The sequence below is a fragment of the Trachymyrmex septentrionalis genome, unplaced genomic scaffold, assembly GCF_001594115.1.
Source record: "Trachymyrmex septentrionalis isolate Tsep2-gDNA-1 unplaced genomic scaffold, Tsep1.0 scaffold25, whole genome shotgun sequence".
In the NCBI taxonomy this organism is placed as follows: domain Eukaryota; kingdom Metazoa; phylum Arthropoda; class Insecta; order Hymenoptera; family Formicidae; genus Trachymyrmex; species Trachymyrmex septentrionalis.
The window spans coordinates 2,485,425-2,504,452 of NW_017305408.1; the positions used below are offsets into that span (position 1 = coordinate 2,485,425).

General features: G+C 36.4%; 5 protein-coding genes across 6 annotated transcripts in view; 2 read left to right on the forward strand and 3 right to left on the reverse strand.

Moving 5' to 3' along the window:
* The window catches only part of LOC108748932, a 3,471-nt gene extending 3,249 nt beyond the window's left edge, over positions 1–222 (forward strand). The window contains exon 7 of the mRNA XM_018487361.1: positions 19–222. Within this exon, the coding sequence (XP_018342863.1) occupies positions 19–54 (36 nt within the window). The 3' untranslated portion in view covers positions 55–222. The remainder of the gene's footprint in view (positions 1–18) is intronic.
* A 984-nt stretch (positions 223–1,206) lies between these two features.
* On the reverse strand, positions 1,207–7,050 carry LOC108748935 (N-acylneuraminate-9-phosphatase). The gene is made up of 3 exons (XM_018487366.1): positions 6,712–7,050; positions 1,564–2,047; positions 1,207–1,458 (listed from the first exon to the last, which is right to left on the reverse strand). Exons 1-3 carry the CDS (start codon positions 6,847–6,849, stop codon positions 1,271–1,273), a joined length of 810 nt encoding a protein of 269 aa, XP_018342868.1. The 5' UTR covers positions 6,850–7,050; the 3' UTR covers positions 1,207–1,270.
* On the reverse strand, positions 2,766–6,149 carry LOC108748931 (neurochondrin homolog). Its single transcript, XM_018487360.1, has one exon. The coding sequence runs from the start codon at positions 5,530–5,532 to the stop codon at positions 3,301–3,303; it is 2,232 nt and encodes a 743-aa protein (XP_018342862.1). The 5' UTR covers positions 5,533–6,149; the 3' UTR covers positions 2,766–3,300.
* Positions 7,051–9,240: 2,190 nt separating the features above from the next.
* On the forward strand, positions 9,241–10,856 carry LOC108748893 (DNA repair protein RAD51 homolog B). Its single transcript, XM_018487301.1, has 2 exons — positions 9,241–9,564; positions 9,672–10,856. The coding sequence occupies exons 1-2, from the start codon at positions 9,478–9,480 to the stop codon at positions 10,605–10,607; spliced, it is 1,023 nt and encodes a 340-aa protein (XP_018342803.1). The 5' UTR covers positions 9,241–9,477; the 3' UTR covers positions 10,608–10,856.
* A 2,980-nt stretch (positions 10,857–13,836) lies between these two features.
* The window catches only part of LOC108748985, a 10,284-nt gene continuing 5,092 nt past the window's right edge, over positions 13,837–19,028 (reverse strand). For both annotated transcript variants that reach the window (XM_018487455.1, XM_018487454.1), the window contains exons 5-13: positions 18,409–18,598; positions 17,675–17,813; positions 16,794–17,033; positions 16,209–16,421; positions 15,627–16,048; positions 15,199–15,438; positions 14,686–14,888; positions 14,565–14,606; positions 13,837–14,415 (exon numbers count right to left, since the gene is read on the reverse strand). In XM_018487455.1, coding sequence (XP_018342957.1) covers positions 14,277–14,415; positions 14,565–14,606; positions 14,686–14,888; positions 15,199–15,438; positions 15,627–16,048; positions 16,209–16,421; positions 16,794–17,033; positions 17,675–17,813; positions 18,409–18,598 — 1,828 coding nt within the window. In that variant the 3' untranslated portion in view covers positions 13,837–14,276. The remainder of the gene's footprint in view (positions 14,416–14,564; positions 14,607–14,685; positions 14,889–15,198; positions 15,439–15,626; positions 16,049–16,208; positions 16,422–16,793; positions 17,034–17,674; positions 17,814–18,408; positions 18,599–19,028) is intronic.

Sequence of the window (19,028 nt, forward strand, 5' to 3'; positions counted from 1 at the left end):
GAGAAAACGGAATCTGAAATGACATTTGAACATGATGATAAAACAGAATCGTAAACTGAATTAATGAATTTATTTCTATTCCTCGTTTATTCATCGTTTTCCTTTCGTTATGAACATTTGTTTTCAATGTCATATTGTTCTTATAAATATTTATATATCGCCCTTGAGTAACTTATTGTATTAGCAACTAAATAAACATTGGATATGCAATATTTAATTTACACAGGAAAATGATTTATTTATCACTTTATAATATATCAGTGTTGAGAAATAAAGTACGCTGATTTGATTTTACATTCATATATATCTTTTATTCATCTGTTTTCTTATATTGGATTTCACAATACATCTATATGAGGATCTGTGGTTTGTAATTCATCCAACAAGCTGAATTCTCAACAGAGATAAAATATACATGAAAAAATAGGTACCATGTACATTTGTAGTCGTACATGTATATTTCGTGCATATCTATGTACAGATACACAAATGGTACGCGTTTGTACAACAGGAAAATTCATATATTATGCAGACTTCTTAAATATACATATATTACATATATTATGGTTTTTTTTAAGTATACGGACAATAAAATAGTTGCATATGGTTGCCATGTATTATTTTGTTCGTTTATCTACAGCTACTAGCTCTGTTTGTGCATTTTGTTTTGTACATGAGTTTTGTCTCCCTCTCATTCGGCACACTACAATTATTTTAACTTCAAGAAGGTAACTTCGAAAAGGTAACTGAAAAACATCTCACTTGGCATCTATTAATTCGGTATAAGTCATTAAATAATTCTAAATAACATGCGGTGGTTCTCTCGTCATTTAAAACAATTTTCACAAAGTGTTAATATATTATAATATTATCAAAATAATTGCATTTGTTTCAAGTTCTGTGTGTGTATATGTATATGTTTTCGTATTAAAGTATCATATGAAATATAAAAATAGTTTCTATAGCGTATAGATAATTCATAACGTTTCCATGAAAATTTTGCAAAAGTTTGAAAATTGTAGAACTAATAAAGTTATAAAAACTTAAAAAAAAAAAAAAACAATTCTAATGTAAATCAATATATTAAATCTGAGTGCTATCGTATATGTAAAACATATACAATAGAAAAACAATAATGCTAACACAACAAAAATCTAATAAATCTTGCTTAATAAGACATTAAATGCTTATAAGCATTGAGTCGCTTTTCATAAAATAAAAAAAAAATAAATAAAAAAAAAACAAAATTAATATAATATGCATGTCCTCATTAGCTGCCATCAGATCCATTTGAAGAACAGTCTTCGAGTTCCGGCGCGTTTGGACCTCTCTCCAATATACGGAGAAGTTCCGTTACGTGTCTTATTGTAAAATCTGGTTTAGGATCGTCCACCGAAAGACGAGGTTTATCCGTAGTAGGTATCCATACTGTTCCGTACAGTCCAGCCTCGATTCCACCTATACGATAATTTTTCATCTTATTTATACAATCTAATATCTTTTGAAAGAAATATGTTTCCAGACGTTTCTGGAAGATTATAAAATAGTTAGAAGAAAATCTACCTAAAATATCAGTCTCCAACTTGTCACCGACCATGATGCACTCCTCGGGTCTTACTTTAAGAAAATGGCACGCCTTTTGAAATATTTCTGCTTCTGGTTTCTCCCACGGCAGATCACCGGATACTAGGATAATATCAAAGTATTGCTCCAAAGACAGCTTTTGTATCTTCTCCCACTGAGCGTTCGACGGTCCATTCGTGATGAGACCCAATAGATATTTCTTCCTGAATTGACGCAGCATAGAAACTGTGCTTGGCGCCAGCATCATATAGTGATATCTTAAATAGAGCCATCTTTCGTAAACTTTTTTTGCTAGATGCGAATACTTGTAGCTCAGCGCTTTGTTCCAGAGGATGGTACGCCAAGCATCCAATGTGAGAGTCGCGTTGTCGGGACACTTTCTAAATTGCTTCAGATACGTAGCCGTTATCTTGGCGGACGCATCTTCCGGGATCCCATATTCCCGATTCAATTCCTCAGTCAACTGCAGGTAAACGTACAATGTTAGCTCTCTTTTATTATAATCATATGTTTTGTGATAAAGAATGATGAGTGAAGAACTAAAAATAAAAAGGAAAAGATGAGGATAAAAGCAATTTCCACACTCAATAAAAATGTGCACAAATGATCATCTTGCTTGTATTGCAGAATTTTTCCTCGTTAGAGAAAAAGAAATTAGAATTGTTAGCAAAGTGATTTCTTGATAGACAAGACATAAAGTAGAAGAGACAAATATTGAATGTGGAGTTCGTTAATTAACGAAGGTCTCAGGATGACAGGATACAGCGGTCAGTTAAGGATTTTTAGGACACTTAATTCATTATTAATGATTACCTAGAAAATGCATTGATTCATTGAAATACTCGAGCCGATTAGTGGACACTCGAAGTGGCATCCGCGGACGTTGCTGTAATCACAACAAAATGAGTTGTGCCAACAACAACAACAACATCATATGTTATTTTCCAAAGCCTATAAGTTGTAGCTAAAAGATTTCTGGATATTAAAACATGAAACTTGTCTTTGAAAAAGATTACAATGCATACATAGTTTGCAGTTCATTGTTTCAAAATTATTTTCGCTATCCAGTAATCTTTCTTTTAATACCTTTGTTAAAAATAACTTTATTAAGAACGTTAGGCACATAAAGTGAAAGTGGATGATGGTGATGAAATGAAGCGAACGCTTACAAAATTCTTCTATTTAATAGGAAACTATTTCTCTCATTACAAAATCTTTTCTCAAATTAAAACATCTTAGGATTATAGTAACATCAATACTATTACAATCTTCGCTTTCGCAATGTGGCAAAGTAAAAAGAAGTACATCTGATAATAACACACACATACAAACGAAATGTATATATTAAAGTCTCATGTATCTCTGTATACATGATTTACTTAAGAGTTCCTTCGAGCGATAAGTTTCTTAGTTTTCTTGCTTGCCAGGAAACTATTTCCAGACGTGATGCTGTCTAAATATACACTGGACTACGCGCATATACGTATTTCAAATATCGTATGCAGGAGAGACGCGTAAAATAATAAATTTAAGTCGCAAAATACTACAGACTATTTTACAAAGATCTTAAGTCTTTATAGTTCAAAAGTTCGATTAATTGTTCGCCTCGCTTAATTAATTCTTCACTACTTCCGCTATAATTCCGCATAATTTTTTTACATCGCTCGCGCAATATAAAATCGAAAAACTATACAATAATGTTCTCATTGCTCAATCCTAATCTCCAAAGAGGCGTTTTCCAAGCTCCATCATGCGATGATTTCGACAGACAGTTAACGCGCCGCATTTTTTCAACACTGATGCGACGTTATCGTCAGCCTTCACCAAATGACACAGCAGATCCTCGAAGGCTGACTTGACGTTCGGTTCCAGACCGCCAATCTTCACTCGTTTCAGCGTCTCGATGATCTCCTCCGCCCAGCCGGATTCTATCGTAAATTGCGACAACCAGGGTATCACTTGCAGCACGCCAGACATCGTCTGCATCCCCAGGAACCAGAGCTCCATCAGTTCCATCCAGTGTTCCTTGTAAGACATGGAAACTACCAGTTCAGTAGGATCGTTGCTTTCATCGATAATGTACGCATCCCACAGGAATCTTATGGTGGCCTGAATGTAACGGCATATCGAGAAGTCGGTTTTCTTGATACGTTTTGCCTGTTGCTTCATTAATAACAAGCCTAAGACCGCCAGATGACCGTGCAGCACCAGATTCTCCGGGATCTGCTTTAGCTCCGGCAGATTGTTGTAGATGAACTTCAGCAGCGAAATGAATGTCGGCGATTCCTCCACCAATTTTGCCTCCAGCACGGTGATGTTCATCAAGACGTTGCAGATGGACACCATCGCGGTTCTAGAATCCTTCATTTCCTCCAGAATATGCAGATCCAGCTCCTCCGTGCGATTGCCATCTTGCAGAAGTTTCAGACGCTCCGATCTCGGCACCGGCGGCTTCTTGTAGTGTACGATGGTCCAATGATAGGAGAGGCACTCGAACAAGATTTCGTCTTGCTTATGCTGAAGAAGAATCTTTCTGGCGGGCTCTTCCACGGCCAGATAGCATAGAGCAGGCAATAATAGTCTCAATATGTCGATCTCGCTTATTGGATCGTGAACGGTTGGTTCTCCAGACGACGTTCCTTCATCCGCTTTAGCTTTACATTTGACTTTCTCGGCTAATTTCCTGTTTCGATGCGCGTAAAAGGTATCGTTAGCTACCGTTAGCACGTATGGTAACACGGCGTAAACTTGCGGACGCATCGCGCTCGTTTCTTGCGCCATCCAAGCTGTGAGTACCCTGACAACGGCGCATACGAATAGCTTCTCTTTCACATTCGTCAACGTTTTCATCTTTGATACGGAACTCAGTAGACCGATAACAGCCGCGAAGGCGCCCTTCAAGGCCGTGTATAAAGACTGCTTTTCTTTCTGCTCCAAATCCAGCTGATCTGTAACGATGTAGCTGATTGAGATCTCGAGAATAATAAAGCAAGCCGTGATCAAATCGCTATTCTCAAGCACAGCTTTAAGCTGTTTGTCCTCTAACTGCATTCGGACCTCAATCGACGCCAATTGAATGAGCAGAAGGAAGAATATCTTTGGTTTTTCCTTGTCGGACATGGCCCAATCCGCTCCCAACAAATCTATCATTACAGACGCGAGTTTCAAAGCTGGATCCCGTTGCTTTTTGCCTATTTTCGATCCCAGAATATCGCTCAGACCTTTATGAATGCTCAACGGCCAAGATTCTTGATTTGCGTTCGATATCACTTCCTTTCTGCAGGATTGCAATAAAGCCTGTAGAATGGCGCATAGCTCGAATTTTCTCTCCGTATGATCAGTTTCAAAGTCTAAAGCTATCTTATTCGTTATAGCGTGGAAGGGCTGAGTATCTGTTGGATTCCAAGCTTCCGGTCCAAACGTACTGACCAACGTGACTAGAATATTTAAAGCCTCGTCCGTCTGAAAGGTCTTCTCCGCGTATATGTCGCACATCTTTGGAATCGCTTTTTGTTCGAGCAACGCTTTCTGCCCAGGAGGATACTGTGCGATACACTGCAAGCAAGTGTAAGCCTCACTGACGATGATTAGCATGTCGTCTGGCGCATCCTCGTCAGCCTGAGACACTATCCCCAGGAGCGCCGGGATATGTCCCACCATATCGGGATGAGAGGCCAATTCGGGATCTGTGCAGAACGCGGAAAGAATGGACAACGCCACTGATTGGTAGACTTGCGGTGGACAGTCCACAGGGACGCTTGTGCTGGACAACAGCTTCTTGAGAAACTTAGCTCCGATGGCTTCGAAGAGCATTCTCTTGGCAGCAGAGTTGCAATCCTTGCCTTTCACCAGCTTGGTGACCATGAACAGCGCGGCGAACTTTTCCGAGTCGGTGTCCACCGCCCTTAGCACAGCCACGCACTTCGTGACACCCTCCGGGATACTCATGACGTTCGACTGTTTAGAAAGAAGTAAAAAGGAAGAAAAGAACGTGAATTGTCTCTGATGAAGTCAAAGACCGGCGGTACACGTTTGATACTACTGCGGTATCTCGATGTCGTCGATGTGTGTCCACGTCGAAGGAAAGCAATTTCCGAAACCGTGCGGTTCTAAGAGGCGTCGGACCGGCTGTCGCGCTGTCCGTCGCGTATCATAGTTCAGAGCCAACTGGCAGAGTTCCCAGAACGGTCCTCTCGCTGCCTAGCCTTGCCCTTTGACACACTCACCGAGGTAGCCGAAAATAACTAGTGGAGGATGCGGAACACGTGCGCGTGCCTGCCGCTGGCAGCTGCTCCGTCATTAAAACTATCTCTTTGAAGTGTATCCGGGAATTCCGTCCCGAGGCGTGTCGGTAACCTTAAAACTATCTCGGTTAATAATGTCGGAACAATGCATTAAATACAGTGATCGATCAATCAGTTAGAATGTTTCCTGAATCATCTCCATACGCAACAACAACAAAACATATTGTCACACGACGCAAGTTTCCCGTTAGGAACATTTCTTGGTTAGAAATATTTTTCTCGATCTCGACCAGGCATATATCTCGACTGGTCGATTTCGCGACCAACTTCGTGGACTTCGCACCGCTTTGCACAATGCATGATACGAGGAAAGTCCCATCGGCCGTCCACGTTTAGCTGCACTCTTCTGCACTTTTCCGCGCCCAGCGAGGCGGAGGGATCACAACGCTTCGCTAGGGAGAGACGTGGAAAGGCGAGGAAAGCACGACTAAAACGAGGAGATTTAAAATCTCTTCGCGAGAATCTGCGCGAAAATCCGCGCGAGGGTGCGAAATACGGCGCCGAGAATAGCCTGGAACGGCCATCGCGTCGCAAAGAAAGCGCTCTATATCGGGGAATCGGCTCGTATTACATACGGGACGGGGAGAAGGGAGAGCGACTTCTATTCTTGCGACGCGAGTGGCAAAGCGTCGTGGGAGAGGAGTGCGACTTCTCGCGAGGAGCTTAGCACGCTCGCCCAATTTCAACGGCGGCAATCGGTCTGCTCTCGCACTAGGAAAAACGGGCTGAATCGCTTATCAGATTCGGGGGGGGGTGGTGGGGGTGGGGGGAAAAAAGGTTAATTCTTTAGGTAGTCTTAGATTAAGACGTGATCCTCCCGTACCTTGCGGCAAGTCTGACTGTCCGCTCTCCTGGTTTCCACGAGAGTATTGTCCAAATCGAAGAAGACGGCACTCAGGGACGCGCTGGATGAGAAGGACCGTGAATTACGTCGCTCGCGGAATGCAGCTTCCATCGCCATTCCCTATGACAGTGTAACGGCAGCGCCGATCGAGCGCACAAAGTGCCACAAAGAGCGCGGAAGATCGCGCTACCTCATTATCAATTAGCATATTGGTATCATGAACTGAAAAGTTACCTGATCGACCACGGCTCGCGCAATTGCGGTACAAATTAAGGTTGGGAGTGGCATGAAGTATGTCTTAAAAGCGAGCTTAAGGCAGCCATGTTTGTGTGTTGTACAAAAGAAAAAAAATATAACGATTCGTCTCCCTGTGACAGTCGGAAATTTCGATAAAAGGAATTTTAAAAAGCAATATAGGATACTGCTATGCTACAAATGCTAGAAGCAATTTTTGATTGGTCTATTTGTAAAATTAATTTTTTTAAGACCTGGTTGCATCAACGTTGTTTTGACCAGATATTATTAAAGACAACCCTTTTCAAATTTTCGACGGTATAAAAAGGACCCCAAGGGCCCGGAGTTGAAGAACGCTAACATTATCAACAATTATATTATATTATATTAATATAAATTTGCTATTATTAACATAAATATTTAACATTATTAAATTCATGATTTTTTATTACATAAATGTTCCATAAATAAATATGCATATTTGTAAAGCTGTAATATCCTATATATTGTAGAAAAATTATAATTTTTTTCTCTGCAGTTATCATCTCTGTTGATCTCAAATCAAACTTTGACGATAATACTGAAATCACAATTTTAAAGAAAAATCGAGAATTATTCTAAATGCATAAATACGTCTGTTAACTAATAAATCATAAAGTAAGTACAATATTATCAGTTTTAAACTCTGATGTCATGTTACAATCACAAGAGATCGACGCATAATGTGATCGATACGGCATACAGATATGCCAAAACATTGTACGTTGACATAGGACTACGACTCACGATTCGCGACTCGGTTACGACCATTATTGTACTGAGGCCATTATTGTACCCTAAAGCCCATATTAGACTACCGTTTCTGCAACCTGACTCTGACTGAAGTCAACTCTGGCTATTTTCCAGCTAAAACACAGAGACGTGACACTGGGTGCTTTCCAGCAAGAACACAGTCAGACACAGTGTAACACAATGAATTATTATATCCTTGTTGTTTGCCTACGTTAAAAAAGGACAAAACGATTCACTGTATTACTCAATGTCTGATTGTGTCCTTGCTGGAAAGCACCCACTGTGTTTCACTGTGTGAAGTACTTTGGAACGCAGTTTAGTTTTATAATGTAACACCAAAATACTTTGCAGTCTTCCATTCTATTTTTATATTTAACGTATCAATAATACATTTATGATTTTTATTTAGATTTAAGTTATAATTTTAGTTTATTTTACTCTTAAAAGTCCTCTACATAAAAGTCGTAGAAGGTTGTCGTAGAAGGAGTCTTAAGTCGTAAAAAACTGACCAATTCTAATCGAATATTCTCCTTATATTTAATTATGATTGATTGGTTTTCTACGACTTAAAACTCCACGATCGTTTATGACTTCTATGGCTATGTATGTCTACGACCCTTTAATTGTGTCGTTAATCGCGCACGAACTTCAAGCATTAATGTAGAAAGGTGGTCACTTCTCATTTGTAAAAATTTCCGAGGGAACGAATCAAAGTCCTTGGGTGTACGGTAGGTCACAGAAAGTTTGCAACACTTTTTTTCTGATGGGTTTCGGAATACAACTTACTTACCGAGCGATTGGTTCTTATTCGTGGAATGAATTCTACTCCACAAATAAGAACCAATCGCTTGGTGAGTAGGCTCATTCCGAAACCCATCGAAAAAAGAGTGTTGCTACCTTTTAGTACAGTATATGGATGTACAATCAGGATATACAAGCAGCGTCGGCACCTTTGATCTTTTTCAGACGAGTTTTCAGAGTCCACCATGTCTTTGGTGATCAAATACCGTATCAATAGTATTAGGAATCACCGCCTATACTTAACAAAAAAAAGAAGATAAAAAAATCTTAACTTTTCAAAACCTTTCACCAAATCGGTGATCAATCAGATACATCCACGCACAGTCACGTTGCTTCATAAAATTAATAGCTGTAATCAGATATTCAGGAGACATGGTGATGTAAATGTAGCGATATGTCATGGCGCGATTGCAGTAACGGAGAAACTGGGTTCTCTGCATTAATCGAGATTGGTGCCATCAAAAACATGGCCGCTAATAATGCGCAAGCAAATGTGCGGCTGAATAGAAAACGGAGTCTCTACTGTTTATCTTTATACTGTGCTTTTTTTTAGTCCATGACTGCACGTACAAAACTGTCCGAAGAATATCGAGTGAACCAACATCGAGAACCAATCAGAAATTGTGTCCGCTTTCGCTAAACTCTGATTATAGGATCTTTAGACGCTGCCATGTAACCGGCTGTTTTAGCGACAAAAATCATCACGTGATCAAATGGCCGTTTAATATTCGTCAATTTTGACCACGTGATTCTTTTTGTCGCTGAAACAGCGACCGGTTTGAGCAGCTCGTGAAAATTTACCTTTATACGTGACACTTTGGTGTGTTTTAGCGCAAAAGCACGTTCAAATTTGAAGTAACGACGTTAACCTCAAATAAGGTGTTTTTCGGCGCTTAATATCATCTGCGATCAATCGTAATGGAAGCGACCGCATCAACAGTGAGTATCAATGCGGATGAGGATTTGGATGATTTCACTCCGGCAAAATTGGTTAAAACATTAGAGGTAAGTCATGCTGTACGAATCTACCGACAGGATTATGTGTCGTCATGTTCGTACACGTTCAAACACGTCTGTCATATTTGTCTTATGCTTTGTTACTCGTCGCGCAGAAAAATGGCATCACAGCTGGAGATATTAAGAAGCTCCAAGATGCCGGTTATTACACCGTCGAGGCAGTGGCCTACGCGACCAGAAAGGATCTCTTGGCGATCAAGGGCATCAGTGAAGCTAAAGCAGATAAATTGCAGCTGGAGGCCTCCAAGATGGTTATGATGGGCTTTAAGAGCGCCACGGAGGTACATCAAACACGGGCGAATATCGTTTATATCACCACAGGTTCCAAGGAATTGGACAAGCTATTAGGTGGAGGAATAGAAACTGGCTCTATCACAGAGATCTTTGGAGAGTTCAGATCAGGAAAGTCTCAGCTGTGTCACACTCTCGCTGTGAACTGTCAGTTACCTATCAGCATGGGTGGCGCAGAGGGCAAGTGTCTTTATATAGATACAGAAAATACTTTTAGACCAGAAAGATTAATAGCAGTGGCAGAAAAGTACAAGATCAATGGACAGTCAGTTCTTGATAACGTCGCTTGTGCAAGAGCGTTCAACACTGATCACCAGACTAAGTTGTTGCTTCTAGCCAGTGCCATGATGACAGAGGCAAGATACGCCCTCTTGATAGTCGACAGTGCGACCGGTTTATATAGAACTGATTACACTGGCAGGGGTGAATTATCAGCTAGACAAGTCCATCTAGGAAGATTCCTTAGAATGCTGTTGCGACTGGCAGATGAACATGGAATAGCTGTGGTTATAACAAATCAGGTGGTTGCACAAGTCGACGGTGCCGCTAGTATGTTCGGTGGTGATCAGAAAAAACCGATTGGTGGTCACATTTTAGCACATTCAAGCACAACGAGATTGTACTTGCGTAAAGGCAGAGGGGAAACTAGGATATGCAAGATATATGATTCACCGTGTTTACCAGAGAGTGAGGCGACATTTGCCATAAATCCAGATGGCATAGGCGATGTAAAAGAATAAGTTTGAACTGAAAAGTTAAAATAAAAACGAATATAAATTATTACACAATGATTTGTTTTTAAGATAACTGACAAATGTATCTCAGCATTGGATATCAACTTATTTTTGTTAGGGTGAAGTTAAATAAAAGAACAAATGTTTCTCTCACGCGCGTTGGATAATGTTAATTCACGTATCTTAAAATAATTGAAGAGTTCAAGAAAAGACAATAAATTCTACGCAGTCGAAGTTAATTGTTAAGTTAGTTAAGGGATAGATCATATGTACAGTATACTTTTTAAATATTAGCCTAATATCTTTCTTACAAAACTTTATATAATATTATATTTCAAAGCTTTAATAAATGTAAGACAATAAATGCACTTTTCTTAAACGTGATGGTTCTCTTTTATTATATAATTTGTGCAAAAGGTTTTTTTGTTAAAAATATTTTATTAATTAAGCTTCTAAAGAATAAGTATGAATAGTATATTTTTCAAATTATTTTAATTTACAGTATATCTTGACTATTTGAATTCCAATTTAATTCTAGCGATTTTAATGGTCAGACATTTAATTTTGGATGCTATTAACAGTTACATTGATTATTGGTTGGCAATTATTGAAATCATAGAGTTGGTACTCGTACTACTCGTACCTCTTTTGCATGACACTTCACATCAGTTTTCGATAATTCGAAGATTTGCCAGCCTGATGATCTCCGCTGTTGCTTTTTCACAAAATATCAGTGAAATCTACAACGGGTTATACTTATACAGTAATTCATAATATTTGTATAATAATTCATAATATTTGTCAAATCTGCTATTTTCTTGCCGCCTTTTTCGAGCTGTCATAAGCTGCTCTTGTATTTCTTCGAGTCGAAAAATACCGTTACAATTGCGTGAAGTTCGAATGATTTTGAATTTCACACTCATTCAACGAACGCGTAGAAAATTCCGAAACTTTCACGAAGTCTGGGCATAATTAAAGAATTTAAAAAAGGACAATGAATTCTGAGCAATCGAAGTTAATTGTTAAGTTAATTAAAAAAAATGTAAAAGGTATGTACATTATATGAAGAAAAATATACCTATAGTATATTTTTATTAATTAGAATGAAAATTCTCGTATATGTTCTAAACAAATTAAACAGAATTGTGGCTTATTTCGAGCTTATAATTAGAATGACTTTCAATTAATACAATTAGTATAAGTTACATAAATATAATATAATATCCTAAAAAATTAATCAAATAATGTAAAATACAAACACACACACACACACACATTTCGGCTTACAAAGCCTTCTTCAGTATTACAAAGCAAAAATATATTATTAAGTTACGAACCATATAAATAGATAACGAATATAATGAAATATTTAAAATATCATCAATGGTGATTATATAGAATTTGAATGTCAAAATGTGTTAAGACAGAATTATTCTTCATATCTTAAGTAATCTGTCTTAACACATTTTGACGTTCGAATTCTATATAATCACCACTGATGATATTTTAAATATTTCATTAAATATTTCAACATTATATTTGTTATCTATTTGGTTAACTTAATAATGTATTTTTGCTTTGTAACATTGAAAAAGACTTTTTAAGTCGAAACATTTGTATGTATTTACATTATTTGATTAATTTTGTTTTAGAATATTATATTATATTTATGTAACTTATGCTAATTGTATTAATTGAAAGTCATTTTAATTATAAGCTCGAAATAAGCCATGACTCTGTTTTATTTTTATTAATGTTTCTCTTGGTATATTTTTCTTAAAAAATTGGGATCAGATGCTCTAATTGCAGATGCGAATTATTTTATCGACTACTGAGCATATATAGATAAAGTTAAGGAAGTCTTAAATATAAGATCTAACTATGAATATGAGCCAAAGTAAGAATTTGTATATAGGTACTCCTTGTAACTTTCAAGAGCGATTCTCAAGCAGATGAATTGAGAACTCTATCAAGCGATAACGTCGCAGAGATGGTGAGTTTTTTTTGTGTGTGTATAAAGGGTATTTTTACACGAATGAGAGAATTATTTGGCTCTCCATTTCGAATAATTTAAAAAAAATCAATGACACTCTGAAAACAGAAATGGACTATTTACGACTAGTCTTTTTATCTAAAGATGAAATCACACGATGGTCGATTTCTGTTTGAATGATAACATGTATACAGTCATACCGTGTCTCTTGATACCTACTCTATTGTATGCTAGAATTCGTTCATGCATTCAGCGTTGCATGTTGCATATACATGATTTTTATATTTATTATGAATTACTTCATAGCTTATTTTCTTGCATGCACCAATTAAAAGAAACAATTACTAATTTCATAATTATTTGTCAAACTTCGGACTGTATGCATCAAAGCAAGCAAAACGGCATGCATGTGTACATGCATGCATGCTTATCATTCAAGAAATCGAGTTTCGTGTGATTCCATCTTAATATAACAATTTTATTATTAAATATTACTGCATTTTTATTATGCTAATTATATATAATTAGTATTATTATTTCGTGGATTGAAAAGATTTTAGAAAAGAAGGAATGCAGTAAAGGAAAAGTAAAATTGGGAAATAAAAAACTAGGAGACATCTAAAAGAAAATAAGAAGAGCAAAATAGTGCTGAAGAAGAATCTAAAGCTTCTATGTATGTATCATCTAATACACGAAACGTGGATAAGTATTTCAATGAAAATGAATAGAATTAGAACTATAAAGTCTACATTCAGAAGAGAATAAAAGAAAATTAAAGAGGAAGATTAGGAAAACGATATGCCATATTGCTGATTTAAGCAACTCGGATATTTTTCCCTAATATATTATCTAATTTGTCACCATTACATTCATCATAATTCTCCACGCAAACACACACACACACACACACACACACACACACACACACACACACACACACTAATACGCGACATAATTAATATAAAATGTACATTTTCTAAAAAAGTATATTTTCTAATAAAATAAAATTTTCTAAATGTTACATGTTATTATTACAATTTGAATACAAATTTTTTTAAATATTTTGTTTTGACATTTCATTTATCTTTACACGAAAGATGTTCAAAACCAAATATAATTGATTATAAGTGTAAAATAATGGCCTAAATTGTCTAAAATATTGTAAAAAGATAAATATATCAAATTACATTATTGAGCACATATGTGTGTATGTATATACATAAATACGTGTACATATTATATTAAAAGTATAATTCGAAAATATTGTCCATTTCATATCTTTCGTTAATTTTATTTTTCTAAAAATGGCATGTTATTCTATAATTCGTCTCATGTATGATAATTAACATCCCTGTTGATTAATTATAGATTTTCACAGCATCATTGATTCGCAATCGTAACTACGACGTTTCTATTGGCCACATTAATCGACAGGTTCGTAACAGGATAATTCAATTTACATAAGCGTTTGTTAGACGAGATCAGACTTTTAGTGTGTGTGTATACTATATATTCAAAAAAAATCTATAAAATTGTAAACTATAAAATATTAAGCTAATCAGTTCTTTTAATCGACACTATAATGTACACATATTTGTTCAGAATTTTAATAGAAGAAAGTATCACTTATCGATCACTTTGGAGGCACTAAGTGGCTTATAATTCAATCGGCTTTAATCCGGTCATGGATCCATAAGATTCACTGCGGAAGCCCGGAGATTTAATTGGTATTCCCCGAAAAGCATAGCCGCTAACCATTTATACTGCTCGTCTTTGGACGTGCCCGCCAAAATATTCCCGAAATATGGACTGTCCTTACATCTGAAAAATAATTGAACGTTATTCTACCAAGAAAATAATTGAACATTTATAGATATTAAATTATAATGCAAATGATAAATATTTGTTGATGTTATAATGACAAATTTATTATTACATCCATTGATAGAATTAGTAGACAGTATTTTTACCTCGTTGGCTTTTTGTTTTTTGTGATAAACGTGAGAGACCAGCTGTAAAGAAAGCACATCTAGTAAGTATTTTTTAAGAACTTTATTAAAATAATAATGTATAACTTTATGCCATATTTACCCCATCTGTGGATTGCGTTTAGGCTCATGTCCCAAGTACCAAATGATATCTTCTATCTTCCATTCATGAAGTTTCACGGAGCAAACCTTATCTTTATAACAAAAGAGCTTCGCCTGGCTGAATTCGAAGAGATAAGTTTTCAGGTTCTTTGTCTTGATGTCCGCAAATTTAAGTTCGCCGGAGATCGTCATAGGCGGCTTTACCTACACAGAGGAGCAGAAAGTGAGACCGAGAGAGGGAGAAAAAACGTAATTAATTTCAATTAGATCATATCCTGTTTTCGTAGCGCATGCGGGACGCGTCTTTCTCTTCACCTCTGTAATCACGCAATTTGATCCGTATAGAAGCTTACGCACGCTTTGTACAGCCTTGAACTCGTTTTGTTATTATAAATTTAGATCATGGGAATTCATAAGATAATCTTTGCATATGTGCTAGCAGCAATTTTACTGCGATCATCAAGAATGATGATCTGTTTTAACGAATTTTATCTGTTTTGTTTTTAATATGTACCAGAGGCACGATGTCCTTGTATAATCGGTCTTTTCTGAGGATGAGGATATTGTCCTTTCTATCATCCGAATCCCAGTATCCCCATCTCGCCACTGCTTCCAAGACACGTTCGTTATGATGCAACGGTCGCTCCAGCGCGCCGGACAGAGTATATTCCTCTAAACACAGCTCGTGAGACGGTAAGTTGGTTTTTTCAGCGAGTTCTCGACACACATCGAATGCGGTCTTCTGAGGTCCGATCTAATCAATTAATTATTTAAAAATAAATAAATGAAAAATTATATTTATAGCTATATTTTAATTTTTAGTAAGAATTCAAACAAATTGTGTTGGCAATATAGTATATAATAATTTATAATAGGTTTTTAATATATAGTACAATAGGTTTTGATCTGTAAATACACATAATTATAAAAAAAAATCCTTACTGTAACATTCACACACTCTCCATTCGGCGAAAGGATGTATATCCAGATTTTGAGATCTCCTGAGGGTGCACCTCGTAGTCCATTATTGGACACATGATGTTTTTCCAGAATCTCCAGCATCTTCGCTTCCTTAGCCAAATCAGCCGACGACAATTGGTAAAGTTTCGGATATAGTTTGATGAGATCACCGATGACCTTGATCTCCGTCCGGTTCCATTCCTCGGCGCTGTTCTCGCCGGCATGCATCAAAGTTGGACCCCAGACTGCCGAAAGATTTTCGACAGTCATCAGATTCCTGGCACTCTGCTGACTGAGGCCGTGAAGATGCGCTAGGATCCGACGAAGCGTCGCCGATGTTATGGGATTTAGAGTGGACAATAATTTTCGATAAGTCGCTACTCTATTTTCTTCGCTAGTCGATTCTATAAAAAGGGAAATATATACTATATATATAAGTTTTTATATTTTTTGCGTTAACGTTAATTTTTTCAAAATTATAATTAGTCATTTAATATCTTAGACATTGTTCCCGCGTCTATTTTGTATCGGTTAAGTCAATTTTGAACGGCTTACGTTTATTACCTGAGGCAAGGCAGAGCCGGTCATGTATATTAGCAGGAAACAGTGATTCCGGTAAATCCCGAAGAAATCTTCTAAGAACCGTGGCGACGTCGTGTTCTGAGTAGACATTTCGTGTTATTTGTGTTGCCCATGCATCTCGTCTGAAAGCCTCTAATAATTTTACAACAGCACTGCTTGATCCACTACGACGATAAATACCCTCTGTCATCATGCCTGAAAGATAAGATTTTGTAAGGCATTCAGTAGAATTACGACAATGCAATATCGTTTACAAACATATTTAATACAACGAACAGTCTCTAGTGGAATTTAATTATCATACAGGAAATATTTTGTTGCTATCATTAATTCTAACGATAGCGATAACGCGAATTTAAATGTCATTGTGATACATTATATAAAATATCCTGTAATTGATGTTATAAGAAAGAGATAATGATCTTATAAGAGAGAATAAGTGTTGAAAATTTTCTTTTTTTGGAAAGATTAATCTTAAAAATGAAGATCATCAGTTATAGGATATTATCGGACACATGTTTCCATAAAATTATCTTCGTCCAACGATACAAGATAATGATTCATCACCATGGGCATAGATAAAGTTGACGCATTTGTCCAAGATGACAGGCACGTTGTCCTGCGTAATCTGTTGCTGGTCTAAAGCAGGGCCGCAGTTCGTAGCTGCTTGATAAAGCGCATGTCGCCACGCGGTCGACTCGTGGGTTCCCGACGTGGCAATATGCAAGGCACCACTACCCCCGGCATCTACAACGACTACTGGAACAGTCCCGCACGCAGCAATTGGCCCTTCTTGATCTCGCAGTACTGCAATGTCACAATATTATAATTTCAATAAATAGTATGATAATAATAATAGAATCTTATTACGCGGGAATTAAATTTTAACAAGAATTCTTTATCTCTCTCTTTAAAAAGTAACAATGTTTTTAAATAACTTATTGATTAATATCAATGTAATATCGATGTAATGATTAATAACATTCGCGATCAGAACACATGTGTATATAATATGTATATGACTATTAGAATGACTAATTGTAAGACGTTGCATTTTTAATCGGACGGTTCGTATCGCATTAAACCGATAAGATAACCGAATTCATTTATTACCGCAATTAGGTCACGTTTTTCACATTTCAACATTAAGTGGGTCACGATAATTTCAACAATGAGTTGAAAAAAATTAAGGCTAAGGCAAGTCAATTGATATTGATCACACATGAACGAATACTGAGAAAGATACAACGAGAATAAATTGATTTAACAACGTAATATTAATTTATTAAAATAAGTTAAATTTTTTTTCTTATACATTTCATCTACTTTACATCACATATTTTGTTACATAGAGTATCTTATATTTGTGAGAGACTTTAATAATAGATCTTATATAATAGAAATATTGAATTACAAAATTTCAAATTTTTGTTTAACAATAAACTTACCAATGCAACGCGCTTTCCGTAGATCTACGTGTTCAAAGTTCACAGCATAATTCACAGCAGACTCCAAGGTTTTCGTGTAAGTCAGTATTCTTTGTTGCAAGAGAACCCAAGCTGGGAACCAAGTACCTGTTACACCTTCCTAAAGATAAAAATACAAAGGATACATTGTAATCGAAGAAAAATAGAAGATATGTTTCATATTTTTCAATTCAGTCAAAAGGAATTTAGCAATATACTGTGACAATGGAATCCGAAATATTCAGAACGTCCGCAAAATTGTAGAAAAGGAATTTGCATATCAAAGCATATAGGTTTCCGCTTTCGCAAGCGCGAAAACGTTTTTAACAGCAAACATTGAGAATTTTGTGGTATATCATATAATAATGGTATTTTCAAGTAAATTTCCAAACTTTAATGTTGAAATAATTCTATTTTAAATAATTTCTTAACATTACGCAGTTAAAAAAAATGTTAGAACCTACATTAACGAAAAAAGTATATCAAGTATATATCAATTCGACGTACCTTAAAATACGACTGATGTAAGCTTGCAAATTTATTATAATAGATTAATATAAGATTGTAGGACGTAATCAAAAAATATGTGAAAGTGAACGATTCTTGGTGATTAATTACACATCGAACTTTTCATACATTATTTTTACTAATTTTTATTAATTTGTTTTTGTGTTCAAAGATATTGATTTTATTACATTACTTTTAGATATATATACCTTTAAGTAAGCCCAACCTGCTCTGGTGAATTCAGCGGAGTACTTTGTGGGAAAAATCGGTGTGCTCGCTTCTAGGATTCTCTGAGCCCAAATTCGTCTCTCGGCAACACCTTTCGCATAGAAAATATGCACACTCGGTCTGCCCGCGCCACTAATCGCTATGCAATGCACCGTCTCGCTGTCCATGGTTCTGCACATTTTGTAATTATCTTCATCAAGTAATCACGATGACCAGCTGACGAGCTAGCTACATCTGATGTGCCAATCGTATGATGAGTCAAAGGGAAGTAAAGATACGTAGCGTTAAATACAGATTACACGCATTGACATATGAAGCGAAGAAAACTGCGCATTTAGGATCATGCTATTGCATTGGAAGTTAACAATTTCTCAAGAAAAGGTTGGTAAAAGAACTTATCATTGCGTTTATATGTATAATGTAGTATATATTTGCGATATACATGTATATTTATAATATTTAAATTATAATAAATAATTTAATTGTTTTTTCATATTATATATATGTTTGAACATTTTAGAGAAACGATCCTCTTTCGTGAAATCCTTTTCTTCTCATTTAACAAAGAAGACCTTGAGGCTTCTCTTGTAGAATAAGAGAG

Coding starts and splice junctions, on each gene's coding strand:
- LOC108748893 (XM_018487301.1), top strand. CDS start 9,478: ATGGAAGCGACCGCATCAACAGTGAGTATCAATGCGGATGAGGATTTG. Junction 9,565..9,671: donor AATTGGTTAAAACATTAGAG/GTAAGTCATGCT, acceptor CTCGTCGCGCAG/AAAAATGGCATCACAGCTGG.
- LOC108748935 (XM_018487366.1), bottom strand. CDS start 6,849: ATGGCGATGGAAGCTGCATTCCGCGAGCGACGTAATTCACGGTCCTTC. Junction 2,048..6,711: donor ACAGTCAGACTTGCCGCAAG/GTACGGGAGGAT, acceptor GTTTACCTGCAG/TTGACTGAGGAATTGAATCG. Junction 1,459..1,563: donor GTTGGAGACTGATATTTTAG/GTAGATTTTCTT, acceptor ATTATCGTATAG/GTGGAATCGAGGCTGGACTG.
- LOC108748931 (XM_018487360.1), bottom strand. CDS start 5,532: ATGAGTATCCCGGAGGGTGTCACGAAGTGCGTGGCTGTGCTAAGGGCG.